This window comes from Plectropomus leopardus, chromosome 18 (genome assembly GCF_026936395.1).
Source record: "Plectropomus leopardus strain MGB_pleo_1.0 chromosome 18, ASM2693639v1, whole genome shotgun sequence".
In the NCBI taxonomy this organism is placed as follows: domain Eukaryota; kingdom Metazoa; phylum Chordata; class Actinopteri; order Perciformes; family Serranidae; genus Plectropomus; species Plectropomus leopardus.
In genome coordinates, this window is record NC_142193.1 from 7980314 (window position 1) to 7995583 (window position 15270).

The window sequence follows — 15270 nt, forward strand, 5'->3', positions numbered from 1 at the left end:
TTGTCGCTTAGCAACAGCAGCAGAGCATCCCACAGTCACATTTGTTGAAATATTCTGCTCGGAGATGGATGCTAGAGAGTTTGTTCAACAGCCAACCAATTTATTTTTTACATCTCTCGTGGGCCTTTTCTTCTTCCACTGTGTCATGTTTTTTTTTTTTTTAATGTTTTCAGCAAAGAAAATAAATAGATAAATGAGTATAAACATTAAAATGTGCAATGAAACAACCATAGCCTGTAGCCTGGATACAAAACCCTCGTGAGAGCAAATGTTTATGAATGCTGTGTGAGGACAAAATGTCCCTATTCAGTCAACAGATCTGCACTCTTATTTGTTGCTTGCAGCTTTGTTTTGTGCTAAACTGTAACATTCAAGGATACATATAAATACAGCCCGCTGAGACACCCCAACAGCTGAACTTGAGATCCCTCAGAAGGATTTATTACAGGCCGTGTAATAAAGACAATCTATATTAATATTTTATCCCCGAACCCCGGAGCACCTCACTAAGCAGCCATAAAGGGAAGGTAAGTTAGCCAGACAGGCTTCCTTTAGATAAATGGTCTCATTTTCTGCTGGATGTGAGAGGCAGATAAACAACAGTCATGATAGATGTGGAGCCAATGTAATGGAAAATCTGGTGCCCATGACAATCAGTATGATCTCTGAGGCAGAAAATGAACAAAGTGACTGGTCGGCACACGGAGTAAATCACACTGTTGTTCCTTTAGATCGTGAAGTGTTACTGTGAGTTAATGTGTCTCTTGCTTATGCATGTTTTCTGCCGTATGGGTATGCTCGTTTGGCAAGAAGCCATTCCTGTATTTCCTCTGGATTTTATACTGATTATATAACGGAGAAAGAGTATTACTCATCTGTTTTTGAAGTTGTTTATTGGAAGCTGTTCAGATCAAGTGCTGCGGTGGCAGTGCAGAGAATAAAGAGGTCAGAGCGGAGTGTTTATTGGTAGTTCAGCTTTTTCAAGTTCAGTATTTGTAAACCTGCAGAGTTTTATGCAAAACTACACTCAGCTCATCATTGTGAATCACACAGTGAGGCTGCAACAGCAACAAGAATCTCAGGGGCCAATGTTAAATGGATATTAGGTGTGTGTGTGTGTGTGTATGCGTGTATGCTTGTGCGTGTGCGTGTGTGAGTGTGTGAGAGAGAGAGAGAGAGAGAGAAAGTCGCAAAGCTTTAAGACGCCTGACTTTTTACCTTTTGATGATTGTGCATTCTCTGTATTTGCTATTAGATCCTCTTTGCTGCCACACGAAGTTAGCAGCGACCTTATTTGATTGTCCAGTCAATAGTGTAGTAGCTACATGACATCTGCTTACATACACATCTACCATCGACGTGGCGAGTGTGTCAAGGTCTTATTTTTGTGGCGAACATCATTGTGCATTACTACTCTTGTTATGTTTGGAGGCTGAAGTGCAGCACTTTATTTGCATAGGCTTGACTGAATTATGTAGGAATGACTGTCAATGACATGCAAGAGTTTGCAATGAGTCAAGTACAGCGCTGTCTATCTATATTATATTGATATCGTGACTGTATGTCGTCTTATTTCTTTCTTTTCCCCCCAATTTTGGATTTAAGTAAGTTTTTTAACTCTCCACCTGCAATTTTCATTCAGACTTGACTGAACTTGGTACATTCCATGTATGGACAATTGGGCGTAGCAATATATCAATATCATTTGATATTGTAATATGAAACTAGATGTCATTTTAGATTCTGGATATTGTGTTGCCTTTTCCGGGTTATTAAGGCTGCGTTACAGTAAAGTGCTGTACGTTTCTGAACTTACCAGACCTCCTTTTAGCTGTTCTATTATTTGCCTTCACCCAGGTAGTCATTATATCCAAATTACTAAGGGTTTTTTTTTTTTTAAATCAAAACTCTTATTGTCTAAATATTTTTCAAAAGCACCAATAATCAACTCTAAATTATCATTACAATAGCAATATCGAGGTACATGGTAAAAATATTTAGATTTATGATCTTCCTCATATTTCCCAGCCCTAGAGTCAAGTTTGATTAACTGTTACTTGCAAGTCTCTCCTGTAGTGGAATTACCATCTTCTTATTAATACCCTTAATGTGATTTCACACCAGCAAATGGAGACATGGAATACAATGCTTTTAAGTGTAAGTAATATTCATTCATTGTGCAAAATTAGAAAAATACCTCAACTAAGGATTGATGTTTTTTGTACATGTTTTGTCAATGAAAGAAATGGTTTGTGATGTTGGCAGAGATCAGCATGTTGGCTGATTCTGATAATTCATTTTAAAGCAAATATCTGTCAGTACTGATGATGTGCCAAAATTAGTGTGTATCCTTATTTTTGGTACTCTAAGATTTTTTTATGCTAATACTTTCTCACTATTTTGTGGCCTATCTTGCCCGTTGTTAGACAAAACAAAGCAAGATATTGTTTTCTTGTATTTCAAACTCAAAACACACCAAAAGGCTTCATTTGTAAATTAAAATCACTAAATTGAATGCCCCCTGACCCTCCTACCTGATTTTTAATTAATTTTTTTTTAGACACATTTTTCACTAGTCTTCAGTTTGTAGGTCTGTTAAGAGAATTATTACAAACTTTGCAGCTCCACACGGCGTTTTGCCTATTTCAGCTTTTTGTTTTGGTTCTCCAGCAACACATTGATTGGTTGAGTTCAATCACTTTTATCAAAAAAAGCTCTGTTTGCACCGTTCACTTCCTACCAAGCACCAAACAACCAACACACAAAGTGGGTGACTGTAAAAGAGAGTAAATATTGATCAGATAAGGATGTAAATACAGAGACGATAGTGGGATGAATAATAATGTTGCTCCATGTCTGCTGGATGTAAATAGGCTACTGTAGCCAACTTGATAAGGCTATAACACTGTATGTCAATATTGTGTTTACAGCTTGATTTGCTGCTCTTAAAGTAGCTATAATGGCAATTTTTATAATCACAATTTATCAAATGACAATGACACAATGTGAAACAGGTCAATAGTGAGGGACCAGAAAACAATCATCCAAATCTGCAGCTCCCCTCTGCCAACTGAGCTTCATAGTGAGTTTCACCTCATTGTTTAGCTGCTCTGCCCACAACTTTACTGTTGTGGTTCACTCTCACTGCTCTAATAGTGTTGTTTTCAGAGAAAAAGTTAAAAAAAGCCACCACCTGCTCAGCAGCAGACAGCAAAAAGACACAATTAGAGACTAGCTGGTGAACGTAGTGGAGCATTTAGCAGCTAAAGAGCCAGATATTTCCCTCAGGAGTTGGTGGAGACCAAAACAGAGCCAAAAGTGAGTGAACTTACATTTATCAGATACACACAAACATGACTCAAAATGAGTGATAATGTTGCTCTGTAACTGCTGGAAGTGTAAATAAATAACAGTTTGTTAAAAAGATTTAGTGTATGTATTAACTATATAAGTAGTCGGGTTGCAATGGTATGAGATTTTTACGGTGTGTCTTAGAAAGTTTTGCAGTTTTAAAGTATCACGGTTTTAGTCAGAATGACTCTTAAAGGAATAAAAATGAAAACCATGAGTTCTGGCCGAAACAATTTTTTTGTTTTTATTTATATGTAAAAAGTCTCCCTTTTGAAAATAACTCCACGGTGAGATTCTCTCTCCGGGTGTATTTTTATTTATTTATTTCATTTATTTATGATAATCGTCAACTTTTATATAACAATATACCCTAAAACCAGTATATTGCTGCAACGCTAATAAGGAGACATGTCATCATAATATTGGACCATACAGCTTAAATTTACGTAATGCAAGTAAGTTTGTGTCTCTTTTTGAAATTACTGCATATGGAAAAAAGTCCTCCAGTACACCAATCCTGTCTCTCGCATCTTCAGCCTCTTGCTTCCCTTCAGTGTTCTTTTTAAAGCAATACACTCAACACAAGCTGGTAAATATAAACGCTCTGTGTGCATTTAACTTTCACCATGTTTTTTCAAACGATTCAAATTATTCCTGTCGCACCTTTTTTATTGTAAAGTTAAAAGAATGAAGCAGTTCATTTGAGCCAGCTGGTAAACGCTGCATGCTTTTCTTCAGTCTGTGTGACAGCAGTACAGCGGTGAGCTCATGCAGTAAACACTGTGACTCAGTGTGTTTTTGTATGTTTGTGGATGAAGCATCCTGTCTGGATGCCCATGTAGTTTGGAGCAGTGGTTGACATGGCACAGAGGGTATCTTGCAGTGCCAGGAGGGAGGGCTCACAGATGGTGAACATTACATAATTGCAGCCCCCAAGAGTAATTGAAGACGCTGTGGACCATGGAGTCTGTATTCAGGCTGAGTGCCGGGTGTGTTTATCTGCAAAACAACATATTCTCTAGTGTATTAAGTTTGTTTGTTCAAATTATAGTTCAAAATGATCCTCTGTGGGGTTTTTGGAGTGGACAGAGTTGTCCCTCTCTACCCCTGAAGGCTCGTGGGTCACCTTCTGGATGGCCAACATTTGTATGTTTACTCACGTCTGACCTTTTTTTTTCTCCCATCTGCATGATCCAAATGAAACCATAAGCCTGATAAAATGCTCCTTTGAAATTATCTTTTTAACTCCACTCCACATGTCCTCTTCTGAGTTCTCACAGATTTCGTGACTCTTTTTGCACATTGCTGTAAATCATCTCTATATTTCTTCTCTGTTTGCGTCAGATCAACTGTGTGACTTTCCCTCTGCCTGGTGAAGGTCCGGAGCAACAGCTCCTAAAGCCAAATGAATGGAGCTACTGCGATTACTTCTGGGTGAGTTCTAAAATACATGAACTACAGTAGAAATATCTTTTGGAATACACAAACACAACAGTATGAGATTTTCACAGTATGATAATTGTCTCAGAAAATATTGTGGTTTCATTTTATCCTGATATTACAGAATCATCATTAATATTACCATCTACAGTGACCCTAAAATGAATGTAAACAAGCGTTTTTTGTTTTGTTTGTTTGTTTTTGTGGTTGAACAAATGTTATTTTACTGTAATGGAAACTTAAAACCTTAAATTTTCATGGAAAAGGTTTTTTTCATAATAGCTAAAATAAAGGTGAGATTATCCGTTATGATAACGCTGCAACCCTAATTGATGATGATGAGTGCCAACCTCATATAGAGGCCTGATAAAACCAGTAAGAACAGGGTGTAGAGTCACTGTCCTCTGAAAACCAAGTTAATATGAAATCATCTCCATTTTACATTTTACTTACTTACATTCCACCGTTTGTCAGTATCCACAGAAGTGAAAACCAATCAGTGTTGGGTAACATTTGTTTGGGTAATATTTGTTTTAAAAGTTACATTACAAGATTACCACCAATATAAAGTAAGTTGTCATGTAACAGCATTATCTACCAAAAAAAAGTGTCTCTTTAGAGCACTTTTGCGTTACCAGAAGTAAACACCCCTTTGTGATCGATTGCACATGTTGGTTATATTGTCTTAAGAGCACGGGACTCTACTATTATTTGCATCGCATTTACATTTCATCGTGACATTCTGTCTTGTACACCAGCAAATTCAATGTGAATACCTCACAGACATGAAGGCTGTCCTCCCTGCCGTCTCACTCGCTGACACACCTGCAGCATTTGATACCCTCCACTACACTAATACAAAGATACCCACCAAGCTTTAGCAATGGGTGCATACACAAAAGAAACTGTAATGCATGGGAGATCTTTGTTGTTGTTATTACTTCAGTTGCAAAACTAAAGCGTTTCATTACTTGTTACAGTCTGAGTTGAGTGCTATTTTGTAACACAATAAGCTCAACCGATATCAACAATTTGCAAGATGCCGCAGTGCAGAAATGCCTAATATATGTTGGAGCTACTTCAGAAACTAAAACAGAGAGCACTGACAAGTGAATTTTTCAGTTCCCTGCTTAGCGCGTATCGGTCAATTAAAATAAAAAGTAAAGACAAATTTAAGGGTGACCTAGCAAAAATGTTCAATTTAAAGATTTAATTATTGATTTTGCTATCAGCCTCAGAGATCCAGCTGAAACTGTCATGTTGCTATGCCTCAACTTGACCTTGTAGCACCCAAATCATTTTTAACCGAGCTGTAAGGCAATATTTCCAAATAAGGAATCAAAGACGTTCTGGTTTTCTCCGTTATCAGGCACTTTGTATGTGTTTGGGCCAACGACACACCCAGCTGAGAGGCTCCAGAAGGTTCTTGTCAACACTTATCAACCCTGTCAACCTTTTCAAGTAAATCTTTGCTCGTAAATGTATAGTGCAGTGAAAAGCGTCTCATGCTTACATCAATTGATGCAACTAAAAATGGCTGTTTGAATATAAAGCAAATAGATCCGTTCTCCTTCTCGTTTAACAAAAGGTACGATGGGCTTTCATTGTCCAAGGACTACAAGTGAAGACTGATTGCTCAGCTTCTCTATAAACACAGTGATCATCCAGCTTCAGATGTCTCCCCAGTGGCCGCTGTAATTTTCAGTTTCCATACATTTCCATCCTAAATGAGATTTGTATTGAAAAACCCTTCAGCCTGCGTAATTGACTGAAATCCGATGCCTGTTTCCTCCTCCATTATTGCTGTTTGGCTCCTTGTTTGCAGCCTGTCATGTTATTGCTGCCCGTGATGTTTTGTGCATCCACTGACCTGCTGCTCAGACCTGCTGTGTGAAATAAATCTGACACCTCTGTTCAACATCAGGCCTGTCGCAAACAAGACAAAGTGCTGCACATCCTCGCACCCTCCGAAACACACACATACTACACATCCACGCAGGAGTGATTGACGCACACACACCAACGCATGTCCTCCTTGACATACAAGTGTGAGTCACACATTCAGAGCTCATTCTCACAAACCCCTACACACTCTCAAACATAAACAACAAAGAGGTGTTACTGGACGCTTTGTCCGTGAACTCGCTGTAGCAGCTGTAGCTGTAGCTGTGCTTGTTTATTGCTAAACTGCTGTTTTTGAATGATGCTCTCCTTCTTCTCCTCCCTCTCAGACCGACAAAAAAGACCCCCAGGGGACCACCTCAGTGGCGGGCTTCGAGGTCCTTCTGCAGAAGCAGCTGAAGGGCAAACAGATGCAGAAAGAAATGGCTGAATTCATCCACGAGAGGTAACAGCTTCGTTTCACATCATACTGTTATAACAACAAAACGGAGAGCGCAGTTTTGTTGACAGCAGCTTCAATTAATTAATAAATCAGAGTGTCAGACACAGAGTCTCTGGAGGCAGAAATATTTCCATTGGAGGAGCCAGAGAAGCTTTTATTAGGTCACATGTACACGGGTATTTTTGGAAATGGGGTTTTTCCTCCTCCTTTCTCAAAAATATCTGTCCACACAGTTATAAAAGATCTCTTTTCAAATAAAAATGCAAAAAAATTCAATTGAAGCACTGTCAACAGCATTCCAAGCCATCAGGCAGTGATAAAACCCTGAAACATGTTTCATGCTTCTTGCCACTTCGGCACGATGCAGACAGCAAAATTTCGCAAGTGCGCATGGAGCCACTGTGAGCGGTCGGTGTACAGAGGGTCTGAACCCCAAGCTGCACACCTCCAAGACTTTATAACAATGCAGAAAGGGTCACATAGACTGTGTTGCAGTGATTGGCCTGCCAAGCTTCAGGACCCGGAGGTGCATTTTCACTGATTTCAAGTTTCACTGTGCTTTGAAAATAGAAAAAAAAACCACTGACAGCTTTGACCGCAGTCGGTATGAACCACTAGAAGATTGCAGGGGACCGTGTGCACTGTGTTCAGTAACGAGATGCATGAAACACACATCCTCCTCATAAAGCCATGTTGACCAATCAGAAACCTGAAGAACAGCTGTTACCGGTGGCTGCAGTGGCACTTAGTAGCACGTTCTGACAACTCTGTTCCTCAGTATAGTTGAAGAGTAACTGTACGTGCTTGTGTAGACATGTAAAAAAGTCCTTTTAGCAGGTTAGAGCCAGCGCTATATTGGTTCTGTCCGCCATTGTATGAATGCCTCATTTGTAACGTTGCACAAAGGAGATAACAGTGCACACTGATGTCACAAACTAAAACTCTTTCCCAGACTACACATAAACTCTGAATACAGAGTTTCTGAAAATCTTCATCCTGGGCTTATTTTTTTCAAAAGATCCACTTTCAGTTACCTGAAACACAGTCTGCATTTGGACAAAAGGCCAAAACGCTTTGAAAAAAACTACATTTTGAAAATACCTGTCTACATATGGGCTAGGCTTTCGCGTAGAAGTTGGTTACATTAAACAAGCTCAGCTATTATAAAAAAGTTTAACCTCAGAAATTCAGTGAGCCAATACATTTGTCAGTGACCTTCGCTTATAATATAAGTCTGGTGATATTCTCTGTTTCTCTTAAACACGTTTTTTTTTTCTTTTGTGGATTTATATTTTGTATGAGACGAACCGACACATTGTTCTTTTGATCTTTTGTTGCAATTTACTAACGGTAACAAAATCTGTAGCCTCTTTCTTTTTTAATGGATTTGCGTTGTGTTTAGTCAATTCTAATAAATATTCAGCACAGCTACATTGTTCATCATGGTCAGAAAAATCCATTAATGCACCTTCTTAGTGTGCAATAGAGCTGTCAGAGTTTTATCTCTGTGTTATCACTATCAGTGTTTTTTTGTCCTTGGGGTGGCAGAATAGGAACTTACAGATACTTTTGGCTTCATTCATTTTCTGGGGGAAATTGAATGTTGCATGAATCAAGAAACACTGCAGGCCATTATAGTAATAACACTTAACATGTTATCTTTTCAGATATTTAGCTACCCAAAAATCTGTCAAGTAAATTTTATTTATTTGTTTGGATCCCTATTAGCGACTTCCATGGTAGCAGTGACTCTTCCTGGGATCCACACAAGTAAACATTAAAAATAAATATAACAAAACAAAGGTATACTTTAAAATCCAAGGCAAACAGGAACTAAGGACAACAAGAAAACAGGAACACTACAAAACAACAATAATCAGCAAAACAAAATACAATACATGTTAACAGAACATGTTGAGATGGGCAGGTGTTCTGTGCCATCAGGTATTTCTTCAAACTTGTTTTAAAAAACGCTGTATTTATTACATGTGTAATGCCAGATGACAAACTATTCCATGATTTCATTCCTCTGAACAGAACAGTACGTTGCATTGCATATGTTGCAGGAAGTGAAAACAACCTCTTGATGCCTAATTTTGATATAATTATTATTGGTCAGAAAATGGTATTACTGATTTTACAAAAGTTAAGTATCTGTATATTTTCTACACAGATACATATCACATTTTAAACACATAAACCACAAAGGTTCAGACTTACAAAATGTATGAAAATGTTTATTTAGGACCAAAAAAAACTAAAATCCAAGTGGCACTTTTTGATAGATTTTAACAAGACATTTTTCTGCCTCTACATGGCCGTGCATCCTGTAACAAGACCATGAAAATGATAATTGAACCATTTTTATTAAGACATAACAACACCCAAATATTGTGTATATAGTAATGTATGAACATGATGAAAAAAATTTTTATTGTGCTGTACAAACATGAAATGATCTTAAAGTTGAATTTATAAAGGATCTGTAGGGTTCCAAGCTCTTAGCTTACAGCTGAGAGTTGAATTGAAGTCTTGCACTCAGTAATTAAAGGGGCTTTATCTTAACTGAGCATACAAGAAATGCATAGATCACATAGATCCCACTGAGTCTGAAACAGGATGTCAAAAAAACAACGTGAATAAATAGGTTTGGTTAAAACTTTTACATCCGATCTCACGCCTCTCTATATAATTAGCTCAACCGAACTGCACAATAGCTCTATTCACATCTTGGTCCGAGTCGTGGGAAGCTAATGAGGATTTTGTTTCTGAATAAACTTTGCTTCAAGAGGCCATCGGTTCCAGAAATCCTCCAGTCAGATTTCTACACAGCGATGACCTTTCCGTGTTTCGCAGTGTCGCTCGGCACCGCTGAGTATCCGAACATTAAGTCAAAGAACGCGCATTGTGACCTTCTTTAGGTGGCAGATTTACTCAGGTGTGGATGGTAGATGTGAGAGCGGTGCAGGAAGTGAATGTCACAAAGGGCACAAACATGGCTACTCTGGCTGAATGGCCCTTGGGGCAAATATGAGCACATCTCATTTCCATCTCCATTTGAGAGATGGAAATGAGATGTGCTCATATTTGCCCCGAGGGCCATTCAGAACAGCTCTGAAAATGTGCTGTTCTGTACAATACTGCTGAAGAGTTTCTCAGAGGTACAATGAGATTATTGATGCACCCGGGTCAAGGCTGGATTTCAGGCTTTGCACCAAATTGTAGTCGAAGTTTCTGTCGTTGTGCTGCAGCGCACCCCCGAAATGATCTGTTTAAGTATTTTGAACACCTCACCAAAGCAGTTTCTGTCCTCCCTTGAGCCAGGCTGCTCGGGTTTTTACATCTTGGTTCTTTGCGTTTCAGGATAAAGATTGAAGAAGAATATGCCAAGAACCTCTCCAAGCTGTCTCTGAGCCCCCTGGCAGCACAGGAAGAAGGGTGAGTGCAGAGTAAACAGACGCTGTGTGCAGCTTGAAAGCTTCCTCTGAACAACAGTGTATAGGTTTAGTAATTACAGAACTGTGTCTATAAATAGCATTTTTTAAAATAGACTTATTCCCACACTACTTTGTGTGTTCATGCACCGTGTTACTATCATCAAAGAGTGCTTGTTTTGTCTGTCAGTAAGATCACACCGAAATCTCTGAGCAGATCTCAAGATCACTAGACAGAAAAAGCTTGGCTTGAGAAACAGAGGATCTTGGTTTCCTTCCAGCTTCGGAAATTCCAGTATTACCAAGTATATTTGTTTGGACCATAAAAATTAATCTAATGGAGACACAAGCTGGAGTTCAGACATCAAGTTTGCAGGGTCAGACAGTTAGAAATTGTGTAAACAAGCTAACATATAAATGAAATTTTATCTGAGGGAGGAAATGAAGGCGAACAGTAAATTACAACCCGAACAGTGCGTTGTAAACATCCATCAAAGTTTACAGCCTGACTACTAATCCAGCAAAACTGCCAGCTTGTTTACAACTTGATTGTCTGGCCGCTCATGTTTGTTTGAGAAGTCAACAATTATGTTGGTGACAACAATGATAAATTATTGTTCAAATATTATTCAATATTCAAGTAGTTCAAATATTTATCAACTGAAAGTACTAAATTGGTATGCTTTTTAAATTCACATACATATACTGCATATAATTGGATTTTTGATACATTACTGTGTAAGAAACTTTTTATCAATCTCAAGTTTAAAGTTTGCTTATACACTGTCTTTCAGTCTTTTGGTTTAGACTGTAAAGTCTAAAAAGTACTATATTTCCCAGTAAAATGCAAAGGATTAAAAACATAAAGTGACAGTAAATTGAAATGCAAGTACCTAAACTTGTACTTGTACCATTAAATGGATTAAAATAACCCATAGAAACAATGGCTATACTTGTTATACTTTTGTGTAAGATTACAGTTAGTTTGTCCATTGTAGCCACGTACAATGGTTTGTACAATATCCTACAAATTTATGACCCACAAATGACATTACATACTTACAAGTCATGTATACATCATAAAGGTGCATAAGTTAGGTGTAGGAAAAGAAACATGATGACATACCTTAAAATGACTCAGAGTCCACGTTTCTGTATTGCGCTCTCCGTGGAAAAGTGCCACGTTTTGTGACTCATCCATCACCCCAAACTTGTCACATGATCGCAGCCTTTCAGAATACATGGGGTATACAAAAATTCAGTGATGGTCAAAGAGAACTGGATACAGCTTTTGAGTCAGGGTGCTGTTGAAGTTGCTCAATGGCACATGATGAAAAAGAGTTCGACATTTCGGGTGTAAAATTACCTAAAACAATCCTTCACATCATTGGGCTCATAGCTCAAGCACACTACAGACGTCATGGCTAATTTCTGCCAGCTGAGCCGGCAACTTTAGTTTTAGCCTTTAGCCAAATTAGATAGGGTTCAAATAATTTTATCATGTGCCTTTTCAAGACTTTGTAAATGTTATTGGACTGAACGGGTTGCATTCTAATAGTAAAATGAGTCACTTTGCCAGGATTTTGACACAGACATCTCTTTACCTATGTAACGCCACAAATAAAAGTCTTTATGGGCCGAATGGCATCATGTGATGGACCCAGCAGATGTAGTTACACAGTTTGGCCACTATGTCAAATGCGCTTCAGAGTCTGGTGCACTTTTTGGGAGTCTGATTGTCTGTTCTTCCATAAACTGGAGTAGTTAGCATGTCTGGCTAACTAGCTACATACAGCAGTAACTAAGCATTACCTCCAAGAGTTAGCATTTCAGCATAAACGATGTTGACGACCATGTTATTTTGTGGAGTTACAGATTACACTCCCCTGGTCATGATGACTAGCTCCTCCACTTAGTGGTATTTTCCTACGTTCTGAACGTAGTTAACATTTTTAGCTTGGGAGAATTGTTCAGTGTTTGTGAGTGCTTTCTCTAGTGACCTCACAAAGGTGATTCAGTGTTCGATTTATCTGACATCAGTGTTTTTTCAGGACTCTCGGAGAAGCCTGGACTCAACTCAAGAAGAGTCTTCATGATGAGGCTGAAGTTCATCTGAAGTTCTCCAACAAGGTAACATCTGCTGAGGACACTGTTGGAAATGACTGCATTTATGGTGATATCTCATGTGGATTTGAAAACCATTGATTCATTTATTGAAACATATACGAGTCTGCAATGATTTTGATAATGGATTAACCATGTCAGTCATTTTTAAAGTAAAAATTAATCCGAAATTTTAGATTTTAGATTCTTAAATTGCTGCTTTTCTCTGTCACACGTTCTCTGGCTTTTCCATTAATGGTCAAATAAAGAAATAATAATAAAAAGTAACAGATTGACATTTATAGCTTTCTTTAAATTCCAGACATTTTAGAGGCTACTCTCATCCTTGTGTGGATGCTTTTGTTGTGCAGTTTTCTGGCCCTTCAGGTCAAGTGTGTAATGTTCTCAATCAACTGAAGTAATGGATACTTGATCTGACCACATCCTGAGGTGACGGGGCATGTTTACCTCAACCTTGTCAGCGCTGACCAAAGAAAATGACCTGTCCGCGGTCCGATTACCAGCGATGCAGAAACGGCACACTGGCCTCAGACGCAGCCTTAAATAACGCGCAGGCTGCCTCTGAGCTCTTTCATAGCCCTCTGTTGTCTAATTAATTAGTTTCGTGTTCTGACGAGCCCCCACCCAGGGCCATGCAGCCTCCTCTCTGCTCCACCAGAGCTCCGATGCTCCGTGCTTCATTATGAGACGGGTGAGGAGAAAGTAATGCACGGTCAGGCAGGGAATGAGAAGTCTTATCAAGCCTGCAGAAGCACTGGCTCGTTTTCTAATAAGCTAAATTTCTTCTATATCTTCCAGCTTCGGCATCTGGAATAGATTAGTACTCTGTGTGGAGAGCCGACACTGCTGACAAGCACTTTGCAGTTTATTAAAGTGTCGGAAAATATTATTGGACGAGTGTTTTGGTGAGAAAATGAGAAAGTGAGCTTAAAAGTGTGATAGTCTCCTTTTATGGTGATGAATGTGACTTTGCAGAACAGAAAACAGGCTTTATTCAGCAATAAGCCCAGAGAAGGTATCAAATATGCTGTGTCAAGAGATGTATTGATTTTAGTGAAAGGTATTGGCACATAACTAAAAGATTTAAAAAAAAAAACAAGGTAGATGTTCGGTAAACCTGTTGGTATGAATAATAATGACATAGCATTAATCAAATTATAAAATGAAGTCATTGGTTTGCCAAGGAGTATATTGTATAAGTAAAACCTAAACAACATATTTGTCAGTCAGCACTTATTCTAAGTACGTATACAGTAATAGTAGTAGTAGTCGAAGTAGTCGAAGTAGTAGCAGTAATAGTTGTAGATGATGTTGGAAGTAGCTGAGGCTGGAGGCATAATTTTGTTGTGTTGTACGTCCCATTTTCATGAATGCTATATCTCAAGAACGCCTTGAGGGGAATTTCTTGAAATTGGTCACAAACTTCTACGTTGACTCAACAATGAACTGATAAGATTCAAGTGTCAAAGGTCACAGTGACCTTACAGAACATGTTTTAGGCCATCAAAAATTCATATGCTTTTTATGACAAAACTTAACACAAAATGTTTAATAGGCATTTTATATCCCAAAGGCCAGCTTCACTATGATATCATACTATTATGCAAAAACACATTTCTGGCCGTTATTTATCGCCATACCTCAGGAACAGAAGGGGAGACATTTGGTCAGATACTGAATTGGTGACACAAATCTTGGGCGTCCACCTTGAAACTGCTATTTGTGTAGATATTCTGTGCTGCCGGGGGAGAGATGTGTGTGAAGCATCCACATTGTGGCATATAACCAGAAGGCGGTATCTAGTTGTTATTTTTGTCTGAGTAGAAATTTTATGTTATAGAAATCACAAAAAAATTGATCTATAGATGATGTTATGTAGTCACAGTTGTGTACCACTAACAGAATAAAACCCAGAGTATCATACATAAAGTCAGAAGTCTAAAAAACACTACAAAATAGATTTTATCTCGTAGGACAGAGGAGGTTTTTATTTGCCATCTTCACATGATACAAGAATGATTACATTACCAACAGCTGAATGACTTGTTTTCACAGCTTCACACTGAGGTAGAAAAACCCTTGCTGACATTCAGAGGCGACAACTTCAAGAAGGACCTGAAAAAATATGACCATCACATCGCCGACCTCAGGAAGCAGCTGGCAAGTCGCTACGCAAGTGTGGAGAAGGTACTGACTCTGGCATGCCAGTAGATTATTAAGATACAGGCCGATAAAGCACACTGTGCATTTCCAGATAGCAGAGATTTGTACATACTTAAATCTGTAGCTCATCATTTCTACCTGGCCAACATTTCTCCTAAACAGGGCACACATTTCCAAAAGCAAATTCCCGAATAGTAATAGTCTGGTTGCAAAACAAAATACACTTTTTTGTCTATATCAGAAAGTTAAATAATAAGAAGAGCTTCAGTAACTCCTACACCTGGTACATATTGGTGCAACACTTTTTTCCCACCTGCTAAAATCATTTCATGAATGAATTTCTGTCTATACACACACATAAACATCCTCTTAGTTTTTTTTTATTTGTGTGCATTTTTTCTGGAAGTTGCAATG

General features: G+C 38.5%; 1 protein-coding gene across 3 annotated transcripts in view; it reads left to right on the plus strand.

The window, feature by feature from the left end:
* The window catches only part of LOC121957196 (growth arrest-specific protein 7), a 46070-nt gene that overhangs the window by 20954 nt on the left and 9846 nt on the right, over nucleotides 1-15270 (plus strand). For all 3 annotated transcript variants that reach the window (XM_042505724.2, XM_088091182.1, XM_088091181.1), the window contains 5 exons: nucleotides 4696-4785; nucleotides 7023-7138; nucleotides 10499-10573; nucleotides 12621-12699; nucleotides 14749-14880. In XM_042505724.2, the coding sequence (XP_042361658.1) occupies nucleotides 4696-4785; nucleotides 7023-7138; nucleotides 10499-10573; nucleotides 12621-12699; nucleotides 14749-14880 (492 nt within the window). The remainder of the gene's footprint in view (nucleotides 1-4695; nucleotides 4786-7022; nucleotides 7139-10498; nucleotides 10574-12620; nucleotides 12700-14748; nucleotides 14881-15270) is intronic.